General features: G+C 39.9%; 1 protein-coding gene across 1 annotated transcript; it reads right to left on the reverse strand.

Annotated features, from left to right (window-relative positions):
* Window positions 1-7,291: 7,291 nt before the first annotated feature.
* LOC134577246 (phospholipase A2 inhibitor NAI-like) lies at window positions 7,292-16,306 on the reverse strand. Its single transcript, XM_063435943.1, has 4 exons — window positions 16,108-16,306; window positions 12,117-12,263; window positions 9,734-9,874; window positions 7,292-7,612 (listed from the first exon to the last, which is right to left on the reverse strand). Exons 1-4 carry the CDS (start codon window positions 16,124-16,126, stop codon window positions 7,410-7,412), a joined length of 510 nt encoding a protein of 169 aa, XP_063292013.1. The 5' UTR covers window positions 16,127-16,306; the 3' UTR covers window positions 7,292-7,409.
* Between the last annotated feature and the right edge of the window lie 6,973 nt (window positions 16,307-23,279).

The raw sequence follows: 23,279 nt of genomic DNA on the forward strand, positions 1-23,279 counted from the left end.
ACCCGTACCCGATACCGTTTGACACATGCCTTCTTCTGGCCCGGGATCTCTCAGGATGTGCGCCAGTATTGCACCTCCTGCGACGTCTGCCAGCGTGTAGGTAAACGAGGGGATCGCCACAAGGCCAGGCTATGTCCCCTACCCATCATAGCAGAACCCTTCAGCCGAGTAGCGGTGGATATCGTAGGGCCCCTGCCAAAACCCAGTCCCTCTGGCAAAAGATATATCTTAACTATAGTGGACTACGCCACCAGGTACCCCGAAGCTGTGGCCCTCTCTAATATCCACGCTGAGACCGTAGCGGAAGCATTAATGAAGGTATTTTCCCGAGTAGGGTTTCCCCAAGAGATAATCTCAGACCGAGGGACCCAATTTACGGCCGAAGTTACCCAACATATGTGGAAGGTGTGTGGCATTAAGCCAATAGTTAATTCCGCCTACCACCCCCAGTCCAATGGGCTATGTGAGAGGTTCAACGGGACGCTGAAGCAGATGCTTCGGACGTTCGGGGAAACCCACAAAGACTGGGAGAGGTTTCTGCCTCACCTACTCTTTGCCTATAGAGAGGTTCCCCAGGAGTCGACAGGATTCTCCCCGTTTGAACTACTATTTGGGAGGAGGGTGCGGGGACCCTTGAACTTGATTAGAGAACACTGGGAGGGGGAGAGTACCACTAACGAAACCCCTATCATATCATACGTCCTGGAGTTCAGGGACCGTCTGGAGGCGCTAACTCAGGCCGTACACACCAACCTCCAGGCGGCCCAACAACGCCAGCGACGCTGGTACAATAGAGGAGCCAGGGACCGCAGCTTTCAGGTGGGACAGAAGGTTTTGATCTTAAAGCCCGTCCGCACAGATAAGCTGCAGGCCATCTGGCAAGGCCCATATCAGGTAGTGGAGCAGCGATGCGACACTACCTATGTGATCGGCCCCTGCTCAGGGGTAGGGAAGAGGCGCATGCTCCACGTGAACATGCTCAAGCCCTACCATGAGAGGATTGAGGATGTGACGGCAATCTGTGCCTCCTCCTTAGAGGACCAGGAAAACTTGCCCTTACCCGACCTACTAGAACCCGAGGAACAGATAGAGCCCTCCCGGGGAGTTCAGCTGGGGGAGCGGCTAAGCCCCCAGGAGCGTGCCCAGGTACAGGAGCTGATTGTAGCCAAGGGGACTACCTTCTCCAATTTACCTGGATGCACTCCGCTAGCCACCCACCGAGTGGAGACCCCGGGACAGCTACCTATGCGCCAGGCTCCATATAGGGTTCCGGAATCCGTCCGTACCCATATGAAGGCCGAACTAGACGAAATGTTGCAGCTAGGGGTTATCGAACCCTCCGATAGCCCCTGGGCATCGCCGGTAGTCCTGGTACCTAAAAAGGATGGCACCACCCGATTCTGTGTTGACTACCAGAGGTTAAATGACAAAACGGTGTCTGATGCCTACCCGATGCCCCGAATAGACGAGCTGTTAGATAAGATGGCACGGGGCCAGTATCTCACTACCATTGATTTGTGTAAGGGGTACTGGCAGATCCCACTAGCCGATGATGCCATTCCCAAGTCGGCGTTTGTCACTCCGTTTGGCCTGTACCAGTTCAAGGTCATGCCTTTCGGGATGAAAAACGCTCCGGCTACCTTTCAGCGGATGGTAGATCGGCTACTGGACGGTTTTCAAGAGTATGCCTGTGCCTATCTGGATGATATAGCCATCTTTAGCCAGACCTGGGAAGACCACCTACACCACATAGGGGCGATCCTAGATCGCATTGGGGAAGCTGGGTTAACGCTAAAACCTAGCAAGTGCCACATAGGTATGGCCGAGGTGCAGTATCTGGGCCACCGTGTAGGGTGTGGGCAGCAGAGGCCCGAACCAGCCAAGATTGAGGCCGTAGCCAAGTGGCCTATCCCCAGGACTAAGACCCAGGTGCTGGCGTTCTTAGGGACGGCCGGCTATTACAGGAAGTTTGTTCCCGACTATAGCACCCTGGCCAAACCCCTAACCGACCTGACGAAAAAGAACCTTCCCCGACTGGTTGTCTGGGCCCCAGAGTGTGAGCAGGCATTCCAACGACTCAAGACAGCTCTCACTAATGCTCCTGTGTTAACTGCTCCTGATCCAACTAAAAGATGTCTTGTTCACACAGACGCTTCAATGTTTGGATTGGGGGCAGTACTGAGCCAAGTGGGAGCCGATGGCGGAGAACACCCCGTAGCCTACTTAAGCCGCAAGTTGCTGCCTCGTGAAGTGAGCTACGCCGCCATCGAGAAAGAATGCCTGGCCGTGGTGTGGGCCCTTAAAAAGTTACAGCCATATTTGTACGGACAACCTTTTTCCTTACTCACAGATCACAACCCGTTAGTGTGGCTAAACCGTGTGTCTGGAGACAATGCCAGGCTGCTGCGCTGGAGCTTGGCGCTGCAGCCCTTTGACTTTACTATCCATTACCGGCCAGGAAAACAAAACGGTAACGCTGACGGGTTATCCAGACAGACTGAACTCGAGAAGTGATCTGTGAGTACTCTTCCGGACATCCCCAAGCCGATCCGTTGGGATCAGACTGTGTATGCCGGCTTGGTTCTGGGGGAGCATTGTGGCAAATCTAGCCACTTCTGGACTACATTCAGTACAGGTTGTCCGTAGGCTGAAGATATACTGTGTAACGTTAAATGTATATGTATTGTCCTATGGCCGTTCGCATGCTGGCAGCCGTATGCTGCCAGCATACAAAGCATTCATACGACGAAACACGGCTATCCTGGCCGTTCGCCGTACGAATGTGGACTCCCCAGGTAGACCACACACTCACAGGTCGTGTGGCACCAATTAACCGGTTGCAACATTGTTGCAATCGGTAATTAAGGGCTCTCCTAGGTGGCCGTCGTTCGACTACCGACCATGCGGCGGTCGGCCATCTTGGATCCTTTGTCTCTGCAGCGGTGTTCGGTCGTCGAGAGCCTGGAACTGAAAACGGCTACTCAATGATCCGAACACCGCTAGACTTCTAGAGCGTTCGGGAGTTCCGCGTTCGGTACATTATATGTCCCGTACTTATTCGGTACTTTTAAACCCACTTTAATGTTTAACTGTATTATGTGCGGCGTTCGGTCAATTCAGCTGGGATCGGAGCGGTATTCTCACAAAGTGTGCGCTCCGACCCCAGCTATCTACCGAACGTTCAGTTATTCCAAAGTACCGAATATTGTGTGAATTATGGATTTTAATGTCAACTGTCGGTTTTGCTGCACGAGGGGATAATCCACTTAATCGTCCATTTTAGTGGGAGTATCCTTCTCGTGCAGCAATGCCTGTTGGGAAAGTCACAATGCATGTTGGGAGAAATCCCCTGGAATTACTGTATGGAAACCCCTTGCATGGGGAACTGTATAAATATGCTGCCTGTGAATAAACCGAGTTAGTTGACTCCCAAACTGTGTTTCGTCCGGTTATTGGGAGGATTGGGAATATTGCCGTGCTTTCTATTCTGACTGTGGATTTCCTGAATGTACCAACGGATATCGTATGCTGTTACACTGCATTCCGTTACAATTGGTGGCAAGCGACGGGATCCGAAACTTACAGCCGAAAAAACAAGGAAAGCAAGGGCAATTCGTATGGAGATTGATTATACCATACTAAAACGACAGACTTTAAAAGAGCTACTGGAAGCCAGGGGTAAGATAGCCAGCAACAAATCTAAGGCTGTGCTGATCGCTGAACTGATGGAGGGAGACAGAGCCCGCAGCGCTACACCCCCACCAGCCATGGAAGAGACCCCATTCCAAAAAGAGCTACGAACCAGGTTGGCGTTCCTACCGCAACCAGTACCGCTGGAAATATTGACCGTGATGGTATCGGATGTACAGGATTATCTGATGGCAACCAGCACACCAGCGACACCGCCTAGGGCAGAGTCTGTTACTGCCTCCACCTACGGACAGGTAAAGCCCAAAGTCCCACATCACGCATTTAAAGCGTTTTGTGAAGAAAAGGACGAAATTGATGGGTATTTGCAGGACTTTGAGCGGCTGTGCGATTTGCACGATTTGGAACCCGCAACATGGGTGCCGCTGCTGGCAGGAAAATTATCGGGTAGGGCGGCTGAAGCCTACCGTGCTGTACCCCGAGAGGACAGCAAGGATTACCCTAAAGTAAAGAGGGCGATCTTGGAGAGGTATGCTATTACCCCAGAGGCATACCGGCGGAAATTCCGGGGCTTGCGCAAGCCTGAGAAAGATTCTCATGCAGAATGGGCGCACAAGCTGGACCAAGCATCACTAGGCTAGATACAGGCCAGCAACGCTACTAACATGGAGGAGTTGAGGCAGTTAATGCTGCTGGAACAGTTTTTTAATGGTGTGTCCCCAGAAGCACAAGAATGGGTGAGAGACCGTAAACCACTCACCCTACCCGAAGCCGCTAAATTGGCGGATCAGCATTTTGATGCCAGGAGGCATCACGGTGCCCAAAATAAGACTCTCCCTCGGATTACAGGGCCCCCCAGTAATTTTATCCCTACCGGCCCCACCACACCCCTGCACAGGCCGGCACTGAATACTCCACCACCCCCCTCCCGATACAACGGCCGGGCTAACATTCAGTGTCACACCTGTAAGCAGTGGGGACACATTTCTCGAGAGTGCACCCAAAACCGGAGCCGACAAGCTTGGAATCAGGTGCGACAAAATTTGGCACCCAGGGCTGCTGCACACCACTACCAGGTAGCGCCCGCCACCCAAGAATTGATGAGCGCTCTGAGGGAACATGGAAATATATACAAATAGTGAAGTTCAATTAACACAATCTATCATGCGCTATAAATAGATACACTCACGATATTGTGTAGTAAGTATCGCTTATAAGGTGCCTCCCCCGATGTAATGGGGGGCTAGTAATCCCCCTCTTCGTTGTGGGATAGCCAATTGTTCTTCACTATTTGTTTATATTTTTATGTTCCCTCAGATCTGTTTCAGCCATATCCCACATATTTGTTTTTGGTTGTTTAATAGTATTATGTAGAATGTGAATAAAGCACATTGGATGTGGTATTATTATGAATACAAATTCCTTTTATTAGTCAATACATATTTAAAATATACACAACAAATAATAATAGAGAAGGTAAGTATCAAAATAGGCTTCCAATAGATAATCAGCATTGTAATAGATAATCAGTATAAGTACCAAAAAGTAGTGATGTAGCGAACATAACATTTTCGGTTCGCGAACGGCGAACCGGGCGAACCGCCATAGACTTCAATAGGCAGGCGAATTTTAAAACCCCCTCTTTCTGGCCACAATAGTGATGGACAAGTTGTTTCAAGGGGACTAACACCTGGACTGTGGCATGCCGGAGGGGGCTCCATGGCAAAACTCCCATGGAAAATTACACAGTTGATGCAGAGTCTGGTTTTAATCCATAAAGGGCATAAATCACCTAACATTCCTAAATCCCAATGGATATGGATTGACACCTGACATATGGCATATTGACACCTTGACATATGGATTGACACCTGTCCTCAGAGACGCTGATACACTTTTCATGCACTTTACAGTGGGTTTATTATTTTCTTGTTATGTTTCCATCGGTGTAACCGATAGATGTTACTATCTGAAACTGTGTTACATGTTTTATGATCCCAGCAGAGTCTCTGCTTATTACGCTTAGTCCAGATTACTTTTTTACTTTCCTAAAACATTAATCCACCTCACATGGTGTTATAATTTAAGATACTGGTGCCTTAGTTTAGGCACAATACCTGGGCTGGACTGAGAACACAAAGCAGCCATGAAAAAAAATTCTATACTAGCCCAATAATGTGTCGTACCAGTATAGTATGCCCCGGTCACCCATGAGCCGCGCGGGAGGAAGGAGAGGAGGGAGTCAGAGTGGGAAAAAGAGAGACACCAGGGAGGGGGGGGGGGCAAAGAGACAGAGGGGTAATAGAGAGACACAGAGGATAGGGGGACAAAAAGAGGGGTAATAGAGAGACACAGGGGAAGGGGGGGGGCAGAGACAGATGGGGTAATAGAGAGACACCAGGGAAGGGGGGACAAAGAGACAGAGGGGTAATAAAACTTGGCAACTCGCTCAAGGTTTGATTGTACAGCAAGGTGAGTCACACTCATTAAAAAAATGAAGAAACAAGATCTCTCTGCAGGTCTCCCTTGCGAAGTGTGAAAACATGCAAAGTAACTGGTTGTCTATACAATAGACATGTGCATTCCTTTTCGTACAAATACGATTTAGTCCGAAATGTTTGACTTTTTCGTATTCGTTTACTAAAACGTAAATGAAAGTCCTACATACGAAATAAAAACGAAACAAAAGGGCAAATGCCAAATGAGTTACCTTTTTGTTTCAGTTTGTTTAATAGACCCTTAAGGTTAGGTTAATTCCCCTGCAGCACAGAGGAGGAACAGAAATCACTGGTTCTCCCTGCAGCCTGAAACTTAACCCATGCAGGGCTGCAAGGAGAATCTTACAAGCACAGGTTAAGCGACTTAACCTGTGCTTAAAGAAAATAACACGCATGCGCATGCGCAAAATAAAATAAAAGCAAGGAGGGAGACAGCAGCACTACCAGCTCCCTTCTTGTGATAAATAATATTAATCCTTGCCCCCCATCCCCCCACATTAAAATCTATGGGGGTCACTATGACCCCCATATTAATAAAAGAAGATTATTTAGGTTAGGATAATGTACCTTCTGTAGGTTAGTTAATTATGGAGGGTGCATTTTTTATCTTCTTTATTTTTTATAAATAATTCATTCTATGCTGCTCTCTCTCAACCTGCAATGTTTCCCTTTTTGCTGCAAAAATACAGATAGATATGATAAATCATGATACCATTAAATAAGACAAGAAACATTGTCTGATTATATTAGTTTTTATTGCTAATATATTTTGGATTTCTGCTTATTACAATAGATCAATTTTTTTATAATTACATTGTATTTGCATTCATACAACAACAAAGACATCAATGGTTGCCTTAGTCTTTTGTGTTTATATATCTATTTTCAAGACCGTTGGTGGACTGAAACGTTGACACGATTGATGGGTGTTTTACACTGAACTAATAAAAGCAAGTATTTCAGTTACAAAGTCCTTCTGAGTGCGCTCTTTCTGGGATATTCTATTACACCGAATTTATGCTTTGCACCAAGGCAGGTACAAGACCGGGAGATCAAGTGCCGCATTCAAGTGCCGCATCCAGTCTGTAGCGTTATTGACAGTAATCCATTACAGTTAATCATTCTAAAATTAGACTCTCTAATGTTCTATATATTAGTCAAATGTTGGTAACTCAGAATTGGTATTGTAAACATGGCTGATATTAGCCATAATGCTAGGCAACATTATATGTTCTTGCACATCTAGTGAATAGCTAAATATCTTTAACATTGTACAAAAAAAGATTTAATCAGTAAAAGTGAAGCCGCTATAGTGAATATCATTCCAGAACGTGTGACGGTTTCACCACTATTGCAAGTAAATTCCAGACCTACGGTTACACCACCCCCTGAGATATAAAAGGAACTAATATCACATAGACTGCGGGTCCCACAACCATAATAAGCTTCTTTACCGAGCTGACCACCTGTAAAAATAAAAATAATAATAAAAAGTTAACAATCTAATTACTGAGAGATTGGGCAGGAAAACTAAATTAATTCACAAAAAATAACTTAACGAGCTGTGATTTTTTTAGTTTTTTACCTCAATTGCAATTTTTTTGCTTTACAGTCAAATTAGAAAGAAATACAGGTAGACATACTGGTTGATAGACAGGACAGACAGACTGACAATATAGCTAGATTGTTCAGTAGACAGACAAATAAAAACAAACAAACCAAACGGAAATACAGATATCTAGGTAGATAGAGAGATGGTGAGATAGATGGAAAGACTGATCTATCAGATGGATGGACAAATTGATTCTTAGAAATACACAAACAAACAGGCTCACAAAATAGAGGGCTTTGGTGCATAAGGTTGGCTTGGAATTTTGCCCATACTGTTTTTATGTAGGTATGTGTATGTATATATGTATTTATTCATTTCTAGTATAGTTTGATATTTATTTGTCAGTTAAATTCTTTATCTGTTTGTCCTCAGCTTGAGAATAATTTGATTCATTGTAGTGATAACCTGGTTAAACTTAAATTTGGTTTTATTTTTCCCCTTAAGCCAATCACAGCCACCCACTGCTGCACAGGCTAATGCTTCTTTATTAGCAGATGCCCTGCGGAGAGGATGTGCTGCTGGGGGAAACTTGTTTTGTATTAAAACATTAAAAACTGATTAACACTTAATGGAAGAATGGTGCCAGGGGACTCCAGAAACTGTAACTTCATCAACGAGATGAAGCATTTACAGTGCCTACAATATCCCTTTAATATCTGATGTAGAAAATCTATAATAGCCCCACCTTGTGTTTAAAATAGAGTTAGCAGTATCTGCTACTTGGCAAAATTAATATAGGATAACAATCTCCGGCCACTAACTTTTTTACTAGGTTCCAATTTGTTTTTATTTTCCCTTCATATGTGGCCAACTGACATTCTACTCCTGAGTCACCTCACTGAGTTAACATTTTTAAACTATTGTTCTATACTTGGATTTCGTGGGGGAGGAAGGGGTTTCTAAAGATTTGTTTTTGTTTTTTTTGTTTCTGAATGCACACATTCAAGAAATCTTTACTCCAAGCAGTAAGAGGTTGTTCCCAGAGAGCTTTAATATCTACTAATGCACCCTGCACCCTGTGTTAACCCTTTGCATGTTTAAACATATTCATCGTTTAGTGTCCATGGATCAGAATCAGAGGCTCCTGATTTGTCATACCCCTTCCTGGTGAAGATCAAGTTTGATTATGCAATGTATATATATTTCTACATTATGAAGAAGCTTTCAAGTGACACTATAGGCACCAGAACAACTAAAGCCTAATGCATTTATTCGGATTAGAAAAGGCAGTGTTTACATTGCCTCCTATGGCCACCTCCAGTGGTTGTCACTTGGACACACACTAGAAGAACTTTCTGGTTGAGTTCCTACAAACAATGCAGGACCAACTTTTAGTATCTTCACACATTGCATGGAGACGCTGACCTTTTCCTATAGAGATACACCGAGTCAATGCATTGATTGCTATTAGGAGATGCTGATTGGTTCAGCTCATGTGCTCTAGCATCCCAATTCTTCCCTACATAAAAGTATTGGGTTCGCTGAGATCAATATTGATTATTATTAATGAACTCAACAAGTGGAGGAAGGACAACTGCAGCAAATAAAGGCAAATCATTTGGATCAGTTATCGGGCGGTGGGTGATGGAGTGTGCAATGATCTAAATAATGATACCACTACTGTTAGGAATACATTATTGCTTTCCTAATGCTACAATGTTCTGTTAAAGTTATTTTTTTTAATTTCGGATTATAGTTTTATTTGCATATTTTAAGTATTATTGTACTATATAATGAACCAAGTGAAAAACATTTATGTAATATTATTATAATTCTGATAATTTATAAAGCGCCAACATATTCTGTGGCACTTTACAATATTTTAACATTGGCTGAGACAATTACATGTTCCGGGTGTCCCTCCAATTCCTCTTTTACACCATAGCAATTGTTTGGATAGCTAAATAAATAATGTAATTATGCATACAGCATAATCATCCAGGAACAAAAGGCAGATTTTAGGAACAAATCTTACCTGTCACTTGCTTCATTAGTTGAACACATGTGTTTTCATTCCCAGTACATTGCAGAGAATATGAAGGATTGCAAGAAGTATCAACGAAGGATGAGCAGGTTTTACATTGATATCCATTTGGTCTAGGATTAAGCACTGGTTCTACAAGGTATGAAGAAAGCATTGATCAGGTATAGAAGAGGTGGGTTACCAGGCAGTAACAATTACCCACAGGTACTAGTATAGTAAAGAATGTGGGCTTAGTGAAGTCTAAAACACTATGGCTGTCTGTGCTCATTTGCATGTCAAGCCAGAAACTCTAGGATATTTGTGGAAACAAATTTGTCACCAGTGATATATTTATATATATATATATATATATATATATATATATATATATATATATATATATAGTTATTTTCTTATTTGTTAATTTATTGGAATACTAATAATAATATATACTTGTTTTTTATTATTATTATTATTATTATTATTATTAATATTATTATTATTATTATTATTTATAAGTAATTATCTGTGCTTGACAGTCCATGAGCTGCCATGGTTAGGTCATGAAAAGGTTAAGGCAGATTACTGGTCAGATTTCATTGCAGTTAGTACATACAGGTTAGGGGCTGAGGTGAGCTGCAATGCATAGACTTAATGTATCATGAGACATGGGGTGCAGTGAGAAACAGGGGTGGACATTGTGATGTGTAGTTCTAGTGAAGCTTCTCACATGATCAATTACGGAACAAGCTCCGGCACTAGCACAGCAAAGAGTAGAGTACCACCCGTCCCCTCCACCATTCTCATATTGTAATTGCATTCTATTATGTTGCTGTGTTTTATGAATGGGGTTAAGAAATTTCCATTATAAGATATAAAAACAATGTATATGGGTTGGATCAATAGTCAATACTATTGGTGATTAATGCATATCTATATAATACTTGTAGGATGTGTAGCAGTTAATGACAGATGTGGACATTACAGTAGTTCTACTTCTATAAGATTGTCCGTACCTGTATTTTGAAGCTCTTATAAACATGTTTAAGGGCTAGTCACTAAACTGAATTTATCAATAATTAGCAATGGACTTGCAAAACCATGATTAAAATAACCAAATTTCAAGGAACAATCTTCATTGCAGTTATTATTCCAGCTCAACTACTTTTATCTAAAATTTGGAATTCTTCAACTGTTTGTTCAGTAAAAAATGCTTGGCATGTTGCTCACTTAACATAACTGCCTGAGATTATTTTACTGCTTCCAAACTCAAAGAAAAGCTTATACTACTTAAAGGACCACTATAGGCACCCAGACCACTTCAGCTCAATTAAGTGGTTTGGGTGCCAGGTCCCCCTGGATTTAACTCTACAGCTGAAAGCATAGCAGTTTCAGAGACCCCTATGTTTTCATTGAGGGTTACTCCAGCCTCTTGTGGCTGTCTCACTGACAGCCACTAGAGGTGCTTCCGTGATTCTTAGTGTGAAAATCACACTGAGATGATGCTGACGTCCATAGGAAAGCATTGAGTAATGCTTTCCTGTGGGCTGTTTGAATGCAAGCACGCTGCTCTGGCCACGCATGTGCATTCAGAGCTGACATCGGCAGGGGGAGGAGAGATCACCAGTGCCGAGGGAGCCTGGCACTTGATTAAGGTAAGTGGCTGAAGGGGTTTTAACCCCTTCTGCTCAACGGGAGCGGGACCCTGAGGGAGGGGGGGGGGACTTAATAACCCTATTGTGCCAGGAAAATGAGTTTGTTTTCCTGGCACTATAGTGTTCCTTTAAACCATGTATAGACATAGTTTATGTATAGACATGGTTAAGGATAAGGCCAGGGACTAATTAAAGTATTTAGAAAATTGGGCAGACTAGATAGGCCGAATGGTTTTTATCTGCCGTCACATTCTATGTTTCTATGTTTCTATCCCACCGAGCCAGACGGTAAAGGTTCACTCCACTGCCCAAATTAAAATAAATAAATAAAAATCAATGCTTAGTAGGTATACCACCATTTAATTATACATGGTTCATTGGTGGTATATCTAAAAACAGTCTGCAAAAGCTACACAGCTCTTGTCTGCAACATTTGCAAGCCCTCCCTTTCTACATCAGCCCAGACTTTCTGTGGCTCTCCAATCACAGGCTTCCCAATGCAAATAAAAAAAGTATTGTGCTCTTGGCAATTGCTGATGTGGAGCTAACCCATAAGTGATGCTACCATGATTAGCCAGGAAACCTTATTTGTAGATTTAATAAATGATTTACTGACTCAATATCTAAATTGTTTCCCCCATTCAAAGTTATGCTACCTATTTAGTTGCAAAGACATTTCAGATCAATCTGCCTGACTTTTCATTCACTCTAGGATAAATAACATATGGATGGACACTTACCTGCAGGTACCGATGGAACACAGTAATTGGATGTACAACAAGTAGTCTGCATAAAGATGTCAGCACCATAATAGCTCACACTGCCTTGGACATTACATTTGTTTGTTGGTGCACATGATCTAACAAGATCTAGAACTTTGCTGCCATCTGAGGATGTTATATAAAAATTACTATTAAAATATGTAATACAACAGCGCAAAACAATAAATGAATAAAATCTTCAATGGCACATTTATTCACATTAAATAAAATTTTAATCTATCCAGAAATGGATTACAGAGTTCTACAATTCAAGGTTCATTCCATGCTGTGCTATAATGTACATCTTCTATGTCAAAGTCACTACTATGGTCTGGACACATGGTGTCCTATTACATGTATGCCTATGAACAGTCAATGTGTTACCTTAAGCTGAATGCATTAAATTTAATTAGGCTCTATAGGCATGTGCGACACAACACTTTATGACAGGTGTAGTAAAACCTCGGCACTCCAGATGATGTGAACTATATCTACCCTAATGCTTTGCCAGTATAATGGATGTAAGAATATAATGGGAGATAATATCTGAAGGGTTGAAGGCTGCCTATCCCTGCTTAGGGGGTCCAATATGAAAAATGTTGCATATAAAATATACTAATTAATTACTACACAATTACTATTCCAGTTTTACTCTAGTGATAACCATAAAGATATAGTGAACCCAAAGTGAAGTTAAAGTGTACACAGAGACCTAAACAAAGAACCTGGAGGAAAAGTTTACCCTGCATTAGCATGTGTCCGGGTATCCCTGCCATTGCTCATGTCTATGTATTGTCGTCTGTTGCTTGTACAATCCTTTCCTCCTATGAAGCTGATATAAGTGAATGTTGATTCCATTGTTCTAGAAGAGGGCTAGCTCTGTCCCCCGACCAGTTTAGATCTACAGGGGAACCTCGGAACTCGGATGGTTCCTTACCCGAACAATTTGGACTTTTTTTCTGCTTTCCCACCCTTTGTAACTAGCATTTTCACAGTCTGTTTCACTCATTTCACCTTTTCACTTGTTCTGTCACACATCTCACAATTTTCACATTTGTAATTGGATGCAGATGCTACTACCGACAAATAAAAACTATTTTGAGACCTAAACGTAATTTTACTGAACGGCAAACAATTGAGTTTTTCTAAAGGTTCATCTGTTATCAGAATCCTCATATTGTCATTTTTTTTTTTTTACTTTTGACAGACTTTCTTCTCTTCTGGATACATCGATCTTTACTTGTATCCAACTTCAGGTCCATTACAAGCTTGCCTTGAGAGGTCCCTCTCACCTGTTCTATCTAATTGTGTTAATCAATTCGTCCTATATTTGTGGAATATAATGGTGTTAAATAAATAAAGATAACTCGTATTTGGGCAATGATAATGGAAATTCCAAAAGCCTCCAGAATCTCAATAAAATTCTTTACTGGAGATCTCGGTGGGCAACTGTAGTAAACTAGTATAGTATTTATTTTATGAATCCTTTGTTATTGTTGTTAGTTCTTTTTAGGTATATTTGGTGTAGGTTAGTTAAATTTTTGGGGGGTTTCACTACACTTCTTTCGAGTGCATTTTTAAAATTTAGGGTGTAATTAAGTGTGAATTTAAAATCGGACACTAAAACTTAAGTATTACTTAAACCCACACCTGGACTTCAAAATTATTTTTTTAGGGCTTAGCCCCCATTTTGTTTCTATAGGATTTGGTAAAAAGATTTAGAGGTAGCTTAAATCCCTCAATTAAGTCTTAGAAACATAAATGAACAGAATATTGTATTATTTCTGTACAGTATTTTAATGGTTACTCACACTGAGGACAATTTCTCCCAACAGCCCAATCTTTTCTACAGCGGAAGGGATGTCCCAGAGGAGGGGTAAGACTTGACCGCACAAGGGGCTCTGTTGCTATTCGTCATTTGTTTCCAGCATGCTATGCGTACTGACAACAGATGCCAAACATGCATAGAATTCAGATTGGAACTCTCATTTTGAGCTAGCTAATGAAACTGATGAAGGTGGGAGTTACACCTACAGGAGCAAATTTAATTGTGTCTCTATGTGCAGTGTTTCAAACTGAAAAGCTACACATACAGACTCCAACTGACATATCCACTTCAAGTCAGTAAAGTGGTCAGGGTGCTTCTAGCAACCCTTTAAAATGACTAAGATGTTTTAAGATTATTATTTTTTTACTAATGCATTACTTTGATTAGAGATCAATAATAGCACATTGGAGGAGAAATTGTAGGAGCTTAGCTGTACCTGAGAAGTATGTTTGTCACACCAGAGTTCCAATAATCGAATCAGATTGTCTTGCAGCCAAATTTTTTTTTTTTCAAACATACCCACCATCCGAAAATAACACAAAATATTTGCACACATCTGGACCAATACAGCAATGTGTAAGCACTTCAAGATAGTATTCATTTTTGATGTTAAAAGTATTGGTAAAGAACTGCAAACGTTTTTATATTTCTAAAATTCAGTTACTCAGAGCCGTACACATAAGGTTATTGGATATCTTAAAATATGTGATCCTAAGAGAAAAAGGGTTGTGGCTTAACCATTCTGTCCAATATATGATTAAAGCCATGAGTTATATTTGGGCAGTAAAATATAATTTATACAATGGATGGTTAAATGAGTGCCATCAGAAAGGAGTTTATTCCTAATACATAACAGAGTCTGGCTTGCAATGCTGGGTCAAAGGCTAATATCAATAGTCCTTCATCAATCTATCAGGACTAGAACCAGATGTAGTGACCATTGATATACAATGGAAGTCTGTAATACTAGATACATAGGTAGTGTCTCTCAGTTCCTGTGCCTGAAAGAAGTCTGAAAAATGAATTTCAACTAATATAAAGAATTATAATATTCATATTACAAAGATAAAATCCTACAACACATCAGATTTTTTAAAGTTCATTAAATATTTCAGATATGTCAAAGTGTTACCATCAGTTGGTGAGATCTTTACTTTTAGAATGTTTTCAGATAACCACCCTTTAATTAATCCCCAATATTTTATCATTCATATTATTCCCTTCTCTGTGATTGGTTAATCATTTTTTTATTTAAATTTTTTATTTAAATATAATTTTTTTTTTTTTCTCACTGCAGGCAAAATAAATTAAGATTGAATTCAGATGCTCACCTTTATTATTTTATAACTGTTAAAGCAGATTTGTAACTTTACATATTTTGCAAAGACCCCTGAAATAGAGTTTGTGTCGGTCTGGTAGCAGCGAGATGCATGGAAGGTGAGCTTTACTTATCTCAGACTGTCCATTGCGGTCACAGTCATCTTAACACTAGAGGTCCTAGCACTTTAGTTGCCAGGAGTCTAGTCAGTGCTGTACTCTCGTGCATACATGAGAGTACATCATTGAGGTCCTTGGAGAATACGAGATTGCAGGATCAAGATTGCTAAAGCATGAATCCTACAGCCATCAATTGTGATGGGTGCCGTAATTGCACAAAATTTGACAAAGAACCCCTGCCTTTTGTCAACTTGTGTCAATCTCAGGCTTTACCATAAGACAAAGTAGTCCCTGCTTTATCTATGGTATCACTGGATTGCTTTTGGAATTTCAGTGAAATTCCAATGCAGTCTAAATCAGTAGTTAATGATAAATATATCTTTATGAAATACAGAAAAAGGACAGATCCACATTAAGCAAGGGTCAGTTGAGATGGTGTAACTTTGTTTTCCTTTAAATAATGTGGCATGAATTTTTTTTTTTACACAAAACACCCTTCCCCAATATAAATGGTCAATTTATTTTCCAATAATTTAACAAAGAAAGAATGAATACCACCTCTTTCCAAAGTACTCAAAATTAAATGAGTATTCAAAATTAAAATGAAATTTCTGCACAGAAAACATGAAAAATTATTAACTTGTTTTAACTTGCCTTGTTGATAGTTACATTTTGCTCAATATATTTTTGATATAAATGCCATACCTGCATTGACGGTTAGCATGTAAGCTGATGCACAGGCATATCCAGATGGGCAGGTCACAATGCTCCCTGTGCAGGATGTGGAACCCCTCGTGATACATGATACACATTGGAGACCGGGAGATACTAAAAGATATTTATGGATAAACACTAGATCACAACATGAATGATAGATCTATATCTCATTATCAACTCAATTCACAAAATGTTTCATTTTACTTCCTATGTTATTAACATAAAACCCCAAAGTGCTGCTTTACTAAGCTTTAGAACAGGGGTAGGCAACCTTTTAGCAGCACTGTGCAGATATAGGATTGTGATGTCCCGTAGTGTGCCGGTCCTATTTTTTTTTTTAAATTTAGGTCTGTATGCTGCCGTATTCTGCTTGTGTTGATTATATTGTAATTTCTTTGTATCTTTGTATTTGTGCGTATATGAGCTATTATATTGTATATGTTCAGGAGTAATTTGTGGTATCGTGTACCTATGTGTATGGGGGCTGCTTTTGGAATTGTGTGTGTGTGTGGATGGATATGTCACATTGTGTTTGGTAGTGTGTGTATGTGTGGGGGCTGTTTGGGGTATTGCATGTGAGAGGCTGCATGTGGGGTTGTGTGCATGTGTGTGGATTGTTAGCGGGTTACGTTTGTGGGGATTGTGTGTATGTTTGTTTGTGGGCTGTTCATATTATTTGTATGAGGGGAGGGTTAATGTGCATTACTGTGTATATCTAGCAGTGTGGGTGGCTTCCCTAGGTTCCAGTGGATACCAGGCTGGCCAGGTATAGGTGAAGGGCAGGAGCAGCAATATCTGCTGTGGGCTGCTCTACCACAGTGTGGATTCCCATTTACAAGTGCTGGGAGGAAGTGATCTGAGGTCACTTCCTCTATGTGCTGCAATATATAAATTGAGGATTGTCCTTCACCACCTTTTCGTATTAGCAGATATCTGAAGTTTCACTGGGAGTCCTGATAGGCCAGAGCCTGTTTGGGTCTAGCAGCCTTGAGTGCCGTGCAAAGACACCTTGAGTGCCGTGCATGGCACTAGTGCCGTAGGTTGCCTACCCCTGCTTTAGAAGATATACCACGCAAAGGAAACATTTGAAATTTTAGGAATATGGTCCTTAGACAAGCTAATAAGTTACATGTACTCAGGGCCGGCGCAACTGTTAGGCAAATTAGGCATTTGCCTAGGGCGAGGGCCTGCTGGGGGCACCCACCAAGATGTTTCATATTCTGCATATTCTGTGCTGCAGCTTAAGAATAGTTGGACATGCTGCTTTGTGTATTTGGGTCTCTTTGATTGTCGAAAGCCATTTTGAGTGTTTAAAGAATAGCACCTGCTCTGGGTGTGGGAAGATTGATCATACAAAAAGAGTTCTATAGGTATTCTATAGTGCCAGGAAAACAGAGCTGTTTTCCTGGCACTATAGGTTACTAAGGTGCCCCCTCCGTCACATTCTCCCCCTTCCCGCGGCGCTGAAGGAGTTAAAACCCCTTAACCCCTTACATAGAAACATAGAAACATAGAATGTGACGGCAGATAAGAACCATTCGGCCCATCTAGTCTGCCCAGTTTTCTAAATACTTTCATTAGTCCCTGGCCTTATCTTATAGTTAGGATAGACTTATGCCTATCCCACGCATGCTTAAACTCCTTTACTGTGTTAACCTCTACCACTTCAGCTGGAAGGCTATTCCATGCATCCACTACCCTCTCAGTAAAGTAATACTTCCTGATATTATTTTTAAACCTTTGTCCCTCTAATTTAAGACTATGTCCTCTTGTTGTGGTAGTTTTTCTTCTTTTAAATATAGTCTCCTCCTTTACTGTGTTGATTCCCTTTATGTATTTAAATGTTTCTATCATATCCCCCCTGTCTCGTCTTTCCTCCAAGCTATACATGTTAAGATCCTTTAACCTTTCCTGGTAAGTTTTATCCTGCAATCCATGAACCAGTTTAGTAGCCCTTCTTTGAACTCTCTCTAAGGTATCAATATCCTTCTGAAGATAGGGTCTCCAGTACTGTGTACAGTACTCCAAGTGAGGTCTCACCAGTGTTCTGTACAATGGCATGAGCACTTCCCTCTTTCTACTGCTAATACCTCTCCCTATACAACCAAGCATTCTGCTAGCATTTCCTGCTGCTCTATTACATTGTCTGCCTACCTTTAAGTCCTCAGAAATAATCACCCCTAAATCCCTTTCCTCAGATGTTGAGGTTAGGACTCTATCAAATATTTTGTACTCTACCCTTGGGTTTTTACGTCCAAGATGCATTATCTTGCACTTATCCACATTAAATGTCAGTTGCCACAACTCTGACCATTTTTCTAGTTTACCTAAATCATTTTCCATTTGGCTTATCCCTCCTGGAACATCAACCCTGTTACATATCTTAGTATCATCCGCAAAAAGACACACCTTACCATCAAGACCTTCTGCAATATCACTAATAAAAATATTAAAGAGAATGGGTCCAAGTACAGATCCCTGAGGTACCCCACTGGTGACAAGCCCAAGCTTCGAATATACTCCATTGACTACAACCCTCTGTTGCCTGTCACTCAGCCACTGCCTTACCCATTCAACAATATTGGAATCCAAACTCAAAGATTGTAGTTTATTGATAAGCCTTCTATGTGCAACAGTGTCAAAAGCCTTACTGAAATCTAGGTAAGCAATGTCTACTGCACCACCCTGATCTATAATTTTAGTTACCCAATCAAAAAAATCAATAAGATTAGTTTGGCATGATCTCCCTGAAGTAAACCCTTAAGGACACATGACGTGTGTGACATGTCATGATTCCCTTTTATTCCAGAAGTTTGGTCCTTAAGGGGTTAAGTCACTTACCTGAATCCAGCACTGATGTCCCTCGACTTTGGGTAAGGCTCCACCCACGCTACTCCCCTGCCGATGTCAGCCAGTGGGGGAGACTAATGCACATGCGCGGCAATGGCCGTGCTCGCATTAGGATTTCCCCATAGGAAAGCATTATTTAATGCTTATATATTATTTTCTTCTCTGTGATTGGCTAAAATTTTTGTTGCCCAACAATAATTTATTTTTTATTTAAATATTAACATTTTAATAATGGCGGGAAATATTAATATTTTAATACGGTGAAAAATCTGTCGCTGGAAGTCCTCATGTTGAGCGTGAGCATGTCCGGCATCAGATAATACACCAAAGTTCTGTTTCAATTCAGGAAGTCCCTCTAGTGGCTGTCTGTTAGTCAGTCACTAGTGGTGGAGGGGTAATAATTGCAGTTTATCAGAAACCTCTGTAGGGTTAAGGGACATGGGATGTTGTACCCAGACCACTTCAATGAGCTACGTGATAGGTTGGCAATACAATGTCAGTGTTAATTTTGTCGACTAACATTTTTAGTAACATTTTTGTCGACTAAGATTATTGAGATTTAGTTGACTAAAATCAGACCAAACTAAAACAATTAAGATGACTAAAATACGACAAAAACTAAAATGGCATTTTAGTTAAAAGACCATGACTAAAACTAAATTGAAATATGCTACCAATTTTAACACTGTGTGACCTTATCCCCTCATTTGTAAAATCAAACAACTGTAAAACATTATTTTTTCCCCAAACATTTAGGTTTAGAATAAAATAAATAGATTGATCAAAATTAAGCTGTTTTGTAGCAGATCAATGCCTTCTTTAGTGTTCCCTGATAATCTAAGGTGAGGCAGAGAGGGAGTTTTTATGTATACCCCTCCAATCAGACTTTGTGGACAGGTAAAACCAGCTAAGTTACATAGTCGTTAACCAATTGGAGGAAATGTTTCTGTCATAGGAAAAATTCAAACAATGGAAACGTGTGATTTATTAATACGTGGTGGCTTTCATTCCCATAATAAATGATCACCATGTTATGATCAAGGTCAGAGGTGTAAATTAGACAGGACAGGATTATTGGGTCATCCTGGGAGATCCTGGTTGTTCCTTTGACCGGTAATGTGACAACATACATTCGGGCAATGGGAGATCCCCTGCAGAGGGTCTTTATTACCCCAACATGTGAGGGATTTTTTTCAGTTTATGGGATCCCATGGCATCTAAATATCAATCATGTAGACCATTATTTATTTTTGGACTCTTGAGATCCATGAACTACTGCAAATAACGGTCTACATGGTTGGAACTTTACTGACTGAGGAAACGATCAGGATCTCTTACAATCGGATGACGTAACACATCGTGTAGCAAGTCTACCATGCACAAACCCACACCGTGCTGGACTTGCAAAAACTATGCTCTAATGCTCTTACTTCACATTGCAATACTCTGTAACAGATATGCCTACACTCTTACAGTTGATTATAATAATCAGATTAATGTTGTGTTATGGACCACAAGTCCTGTATGCTAGCATCCCAGGAGTAATTTTCCTTCATTTGCCTGCCTCATTTTGAATAGAACTTGTAGGAACATACTTTGTCTATAGTTTTATCACAGAGCCTTAAACTTAACAAACAGAGATTTGGAATTTGACATTTTGTACCATTTTAATTGACACTTTGAAAGCACAGTTTAGTACGCATTACTATTAAAAATCAATTAATTAATTAATCAATTAATGACATTGTATTCCACAAGAACTGAAGTGCGAGGGACAGTCTTTTCTCTACCATTCTGTCACATTACATGATTATATATACAGTAGATATACAGCATATTTACAATGTTGTATCAAATTATTTTATTCATAGAACTGTTCACAATCTGTTTGATTTTTCCATTGTATAACTATATTTATTAGGTTTGCCAACAACAATATTTTGTGCTAAAAATATATTATGTAAGCTGGCAATAATTGATCTTGAAGTTGTCTTAATATCCACTTTAATCTCTCATACTAAAAACACTTAAAAAGGGTTGTCAGACACGTACCTGGAGTCGCACTGTTGCACATAAATGACATAGAAAGAAAGGCACCACTGACAGTAGCAGAAAAACTACCAATGTCACAGGGAGCCTGAGTAGAGCAACCACGAATAGCACTCATTCCTACAAAAATTAAAAATTGTTCTTGTAAGATATATGGCATGTTTCTTGTGCAGGAGTATTACTGCGTTGATAGAGTGAATATGAAGACAGTTAAACTATAATAAGTACAAAGCATTTCTACATGTCCAAGTAATTGTATTGTAGATGGTCATGTGGCAGAACACTGGGCATAAGGGATTCTGATGGCCTCTCTCTGGGCAGCTCCAGATCTATCCTGCCGGTTTGTTCAACAGTTGCAATAAAGTAACACATATATATGATATTTATAAAATGTGGTTTGCTTAACACACACTGTATGTTTCTGAGTAATTTCAAGTTATGGAAAAAATAGGATATACCTAAACATATAAATAAAGAAAGAAAAAAATTCATAGAGGAGTTATGTCAATCAACAAATAGCCCCTTATTTCAATGTTACACTCACAAAATTGAAGCAATTTTCAGGCTCATCAATTGTGTAGATTCTCACGAATTCCTCATAATTCAGATGATGAATGATGCACTTTATATGAACACTACTTGATTTTTTCACTCCTGAGGAAGTCTGATATTACAGACGAAATGCGTTTAATCTGTTTTTTTGTTTTTACATTTTATACATATGATTTTTCTGCCTTGTACTTCTGTGAAGATTTTCCTACTCCATGCTGATGGGACATACAGAATTGTATTGATGGTCTTTTTTACACCTTTTACACTGTAAGTGCAACCATTAAAGCTGATTTATACTTTATAGCAGTTCTGTACTATGTTACTTTTTATCTTTCACATGAATCATTCATCATTTGAATTATGAGGAATTCGTGAGAATATACACAATTGATGAGCCTGAAAATTGCTTCAATTTTGTGAGTGTAACATTGAAATAAGGGGCTATTTGCTAATTGAAGTTACTCCCCTATGAGTTTTTTTTCTCTCTTTATTTATATGTTTAGGTATATCCTATTTTTCCATATGTATTGAGGATTGAGAGGAATCCTTTGTTATACCAAACTAAAAAGGAAGTAGTTATCTTTTTATTTACTGTATATATACTGCACCTGGGTGGTCTAAGTTTGTAATTTCAAGTTATATGTGAAAGCAGTAAACTGTAATAATAACAGTAACTATATTTTAAGTCATTTTGAATCAAAGGTAAGACTTTTGATTAGTTGTCAAATATTGACTCTTAACTTGATGAACATTTTGCATGTATTCTATATATTAATGCATAATGACATTACCATTAATTGAATTTGTGGTGTAAAGAACACACTTATTCTCCTCTCCTTGGCATAGCATGGTTTCTGAAGATGTACAATCAGAACTTGCTGATATACAACTCGGACACGTCAGTCCATTGAACGCATTACTAATAGATGGAACTGTAAGGTAAGGAGATAAAAGTAAAAAGAACAAAACATGGTTTTATTAAAAAATAATAATAATTGAAAGATAGGTGCTCACTATATACTGTAGGTGAAGAAGCAGTAAATCTTACAAGGATTCCCCAACTCTGTTATGTAATAAAGAAAGCAAACAATTGATAAACGGTGCCTAAAAATGTTAAACCTTAAGTGTAATCACACATAAAAATACAGAAAAAAACAGACTGCACCAAATAAGAAACACTAGATCATCTTATACAGATATCTGTATACACAATATTATATGTAAAAATACTGAGATATAACAATATTGAAGAATCCCAGCAGAAAACGTATTTTTTGGAGATAAGAACCTTTTGAAGGTAGTGCTTTTTTGGATTTCAGTCTGTTATCCTCCTTAGTGTTCTAATAGACAAAACTTTAGTGCAGGTGAGGAATTCTGTTGTTGATGTCTCATATGAATTAAAACTCAAAAGAAACCACCAATAGTAATCACTTGAAAAAGCTTATGGGTGAAACGCGTTGTGATTATATAGCAGGACTTTTTTATCTGTTTTTATTTTGTGTGGTATATTATAGTAAACATTTTTTTTACCCTCAAAATGTCATGTTTATTTTTTATGTATTTTTTATCCTGTATCTACATTTTTAATCTAAAAGAACTCCCACATCTACCTACATGTATCCTTGGCGGAGATCATACCAACCAAGCTGATATCATTGAAAAGGTGCTCTTGAAATTGTGAGTAGATTATATATATATATTTTTTAAAG

The sequence above is a fragment of the Pelobates fuscus genome, chromosome 11, assembly GCF_036172605.1.
Source record: "Pelobates fuscus isolate aPelFus1 chromosome 11, aPelFus1.pri, whole genome shotgun sequence".
In the NCBI taxonomy this organism is placed as follows: Eukaryota; Metazoa; Chordata; class Amphibia; order Anura; family Pelobatidae; genus Pelobates; species Pelobates fuscus.

What these genes read in the sequence shown, in the direction of transcription:
- LOC134577246 (XM_063435943.1), bottom strand. An exon ending in TGTTCCATCGGTACCTGCAG is followed by an intron (nt 9,875 to 12,116) that starts GTAAGTGTCCAT and finishes CATACCTTGTAG; the next exon opens with AACCAGTGCTTAATCCTAGA. An exon ending in ACTAATGAAGCAAGTGACAG is followed by an intron (nt 7,613 to 9,733) that starts GTAAGATTTGTT and finishes TTATTTTTACAG; the next exon opens with GTGGTCAGCTCGGTAAAGAA.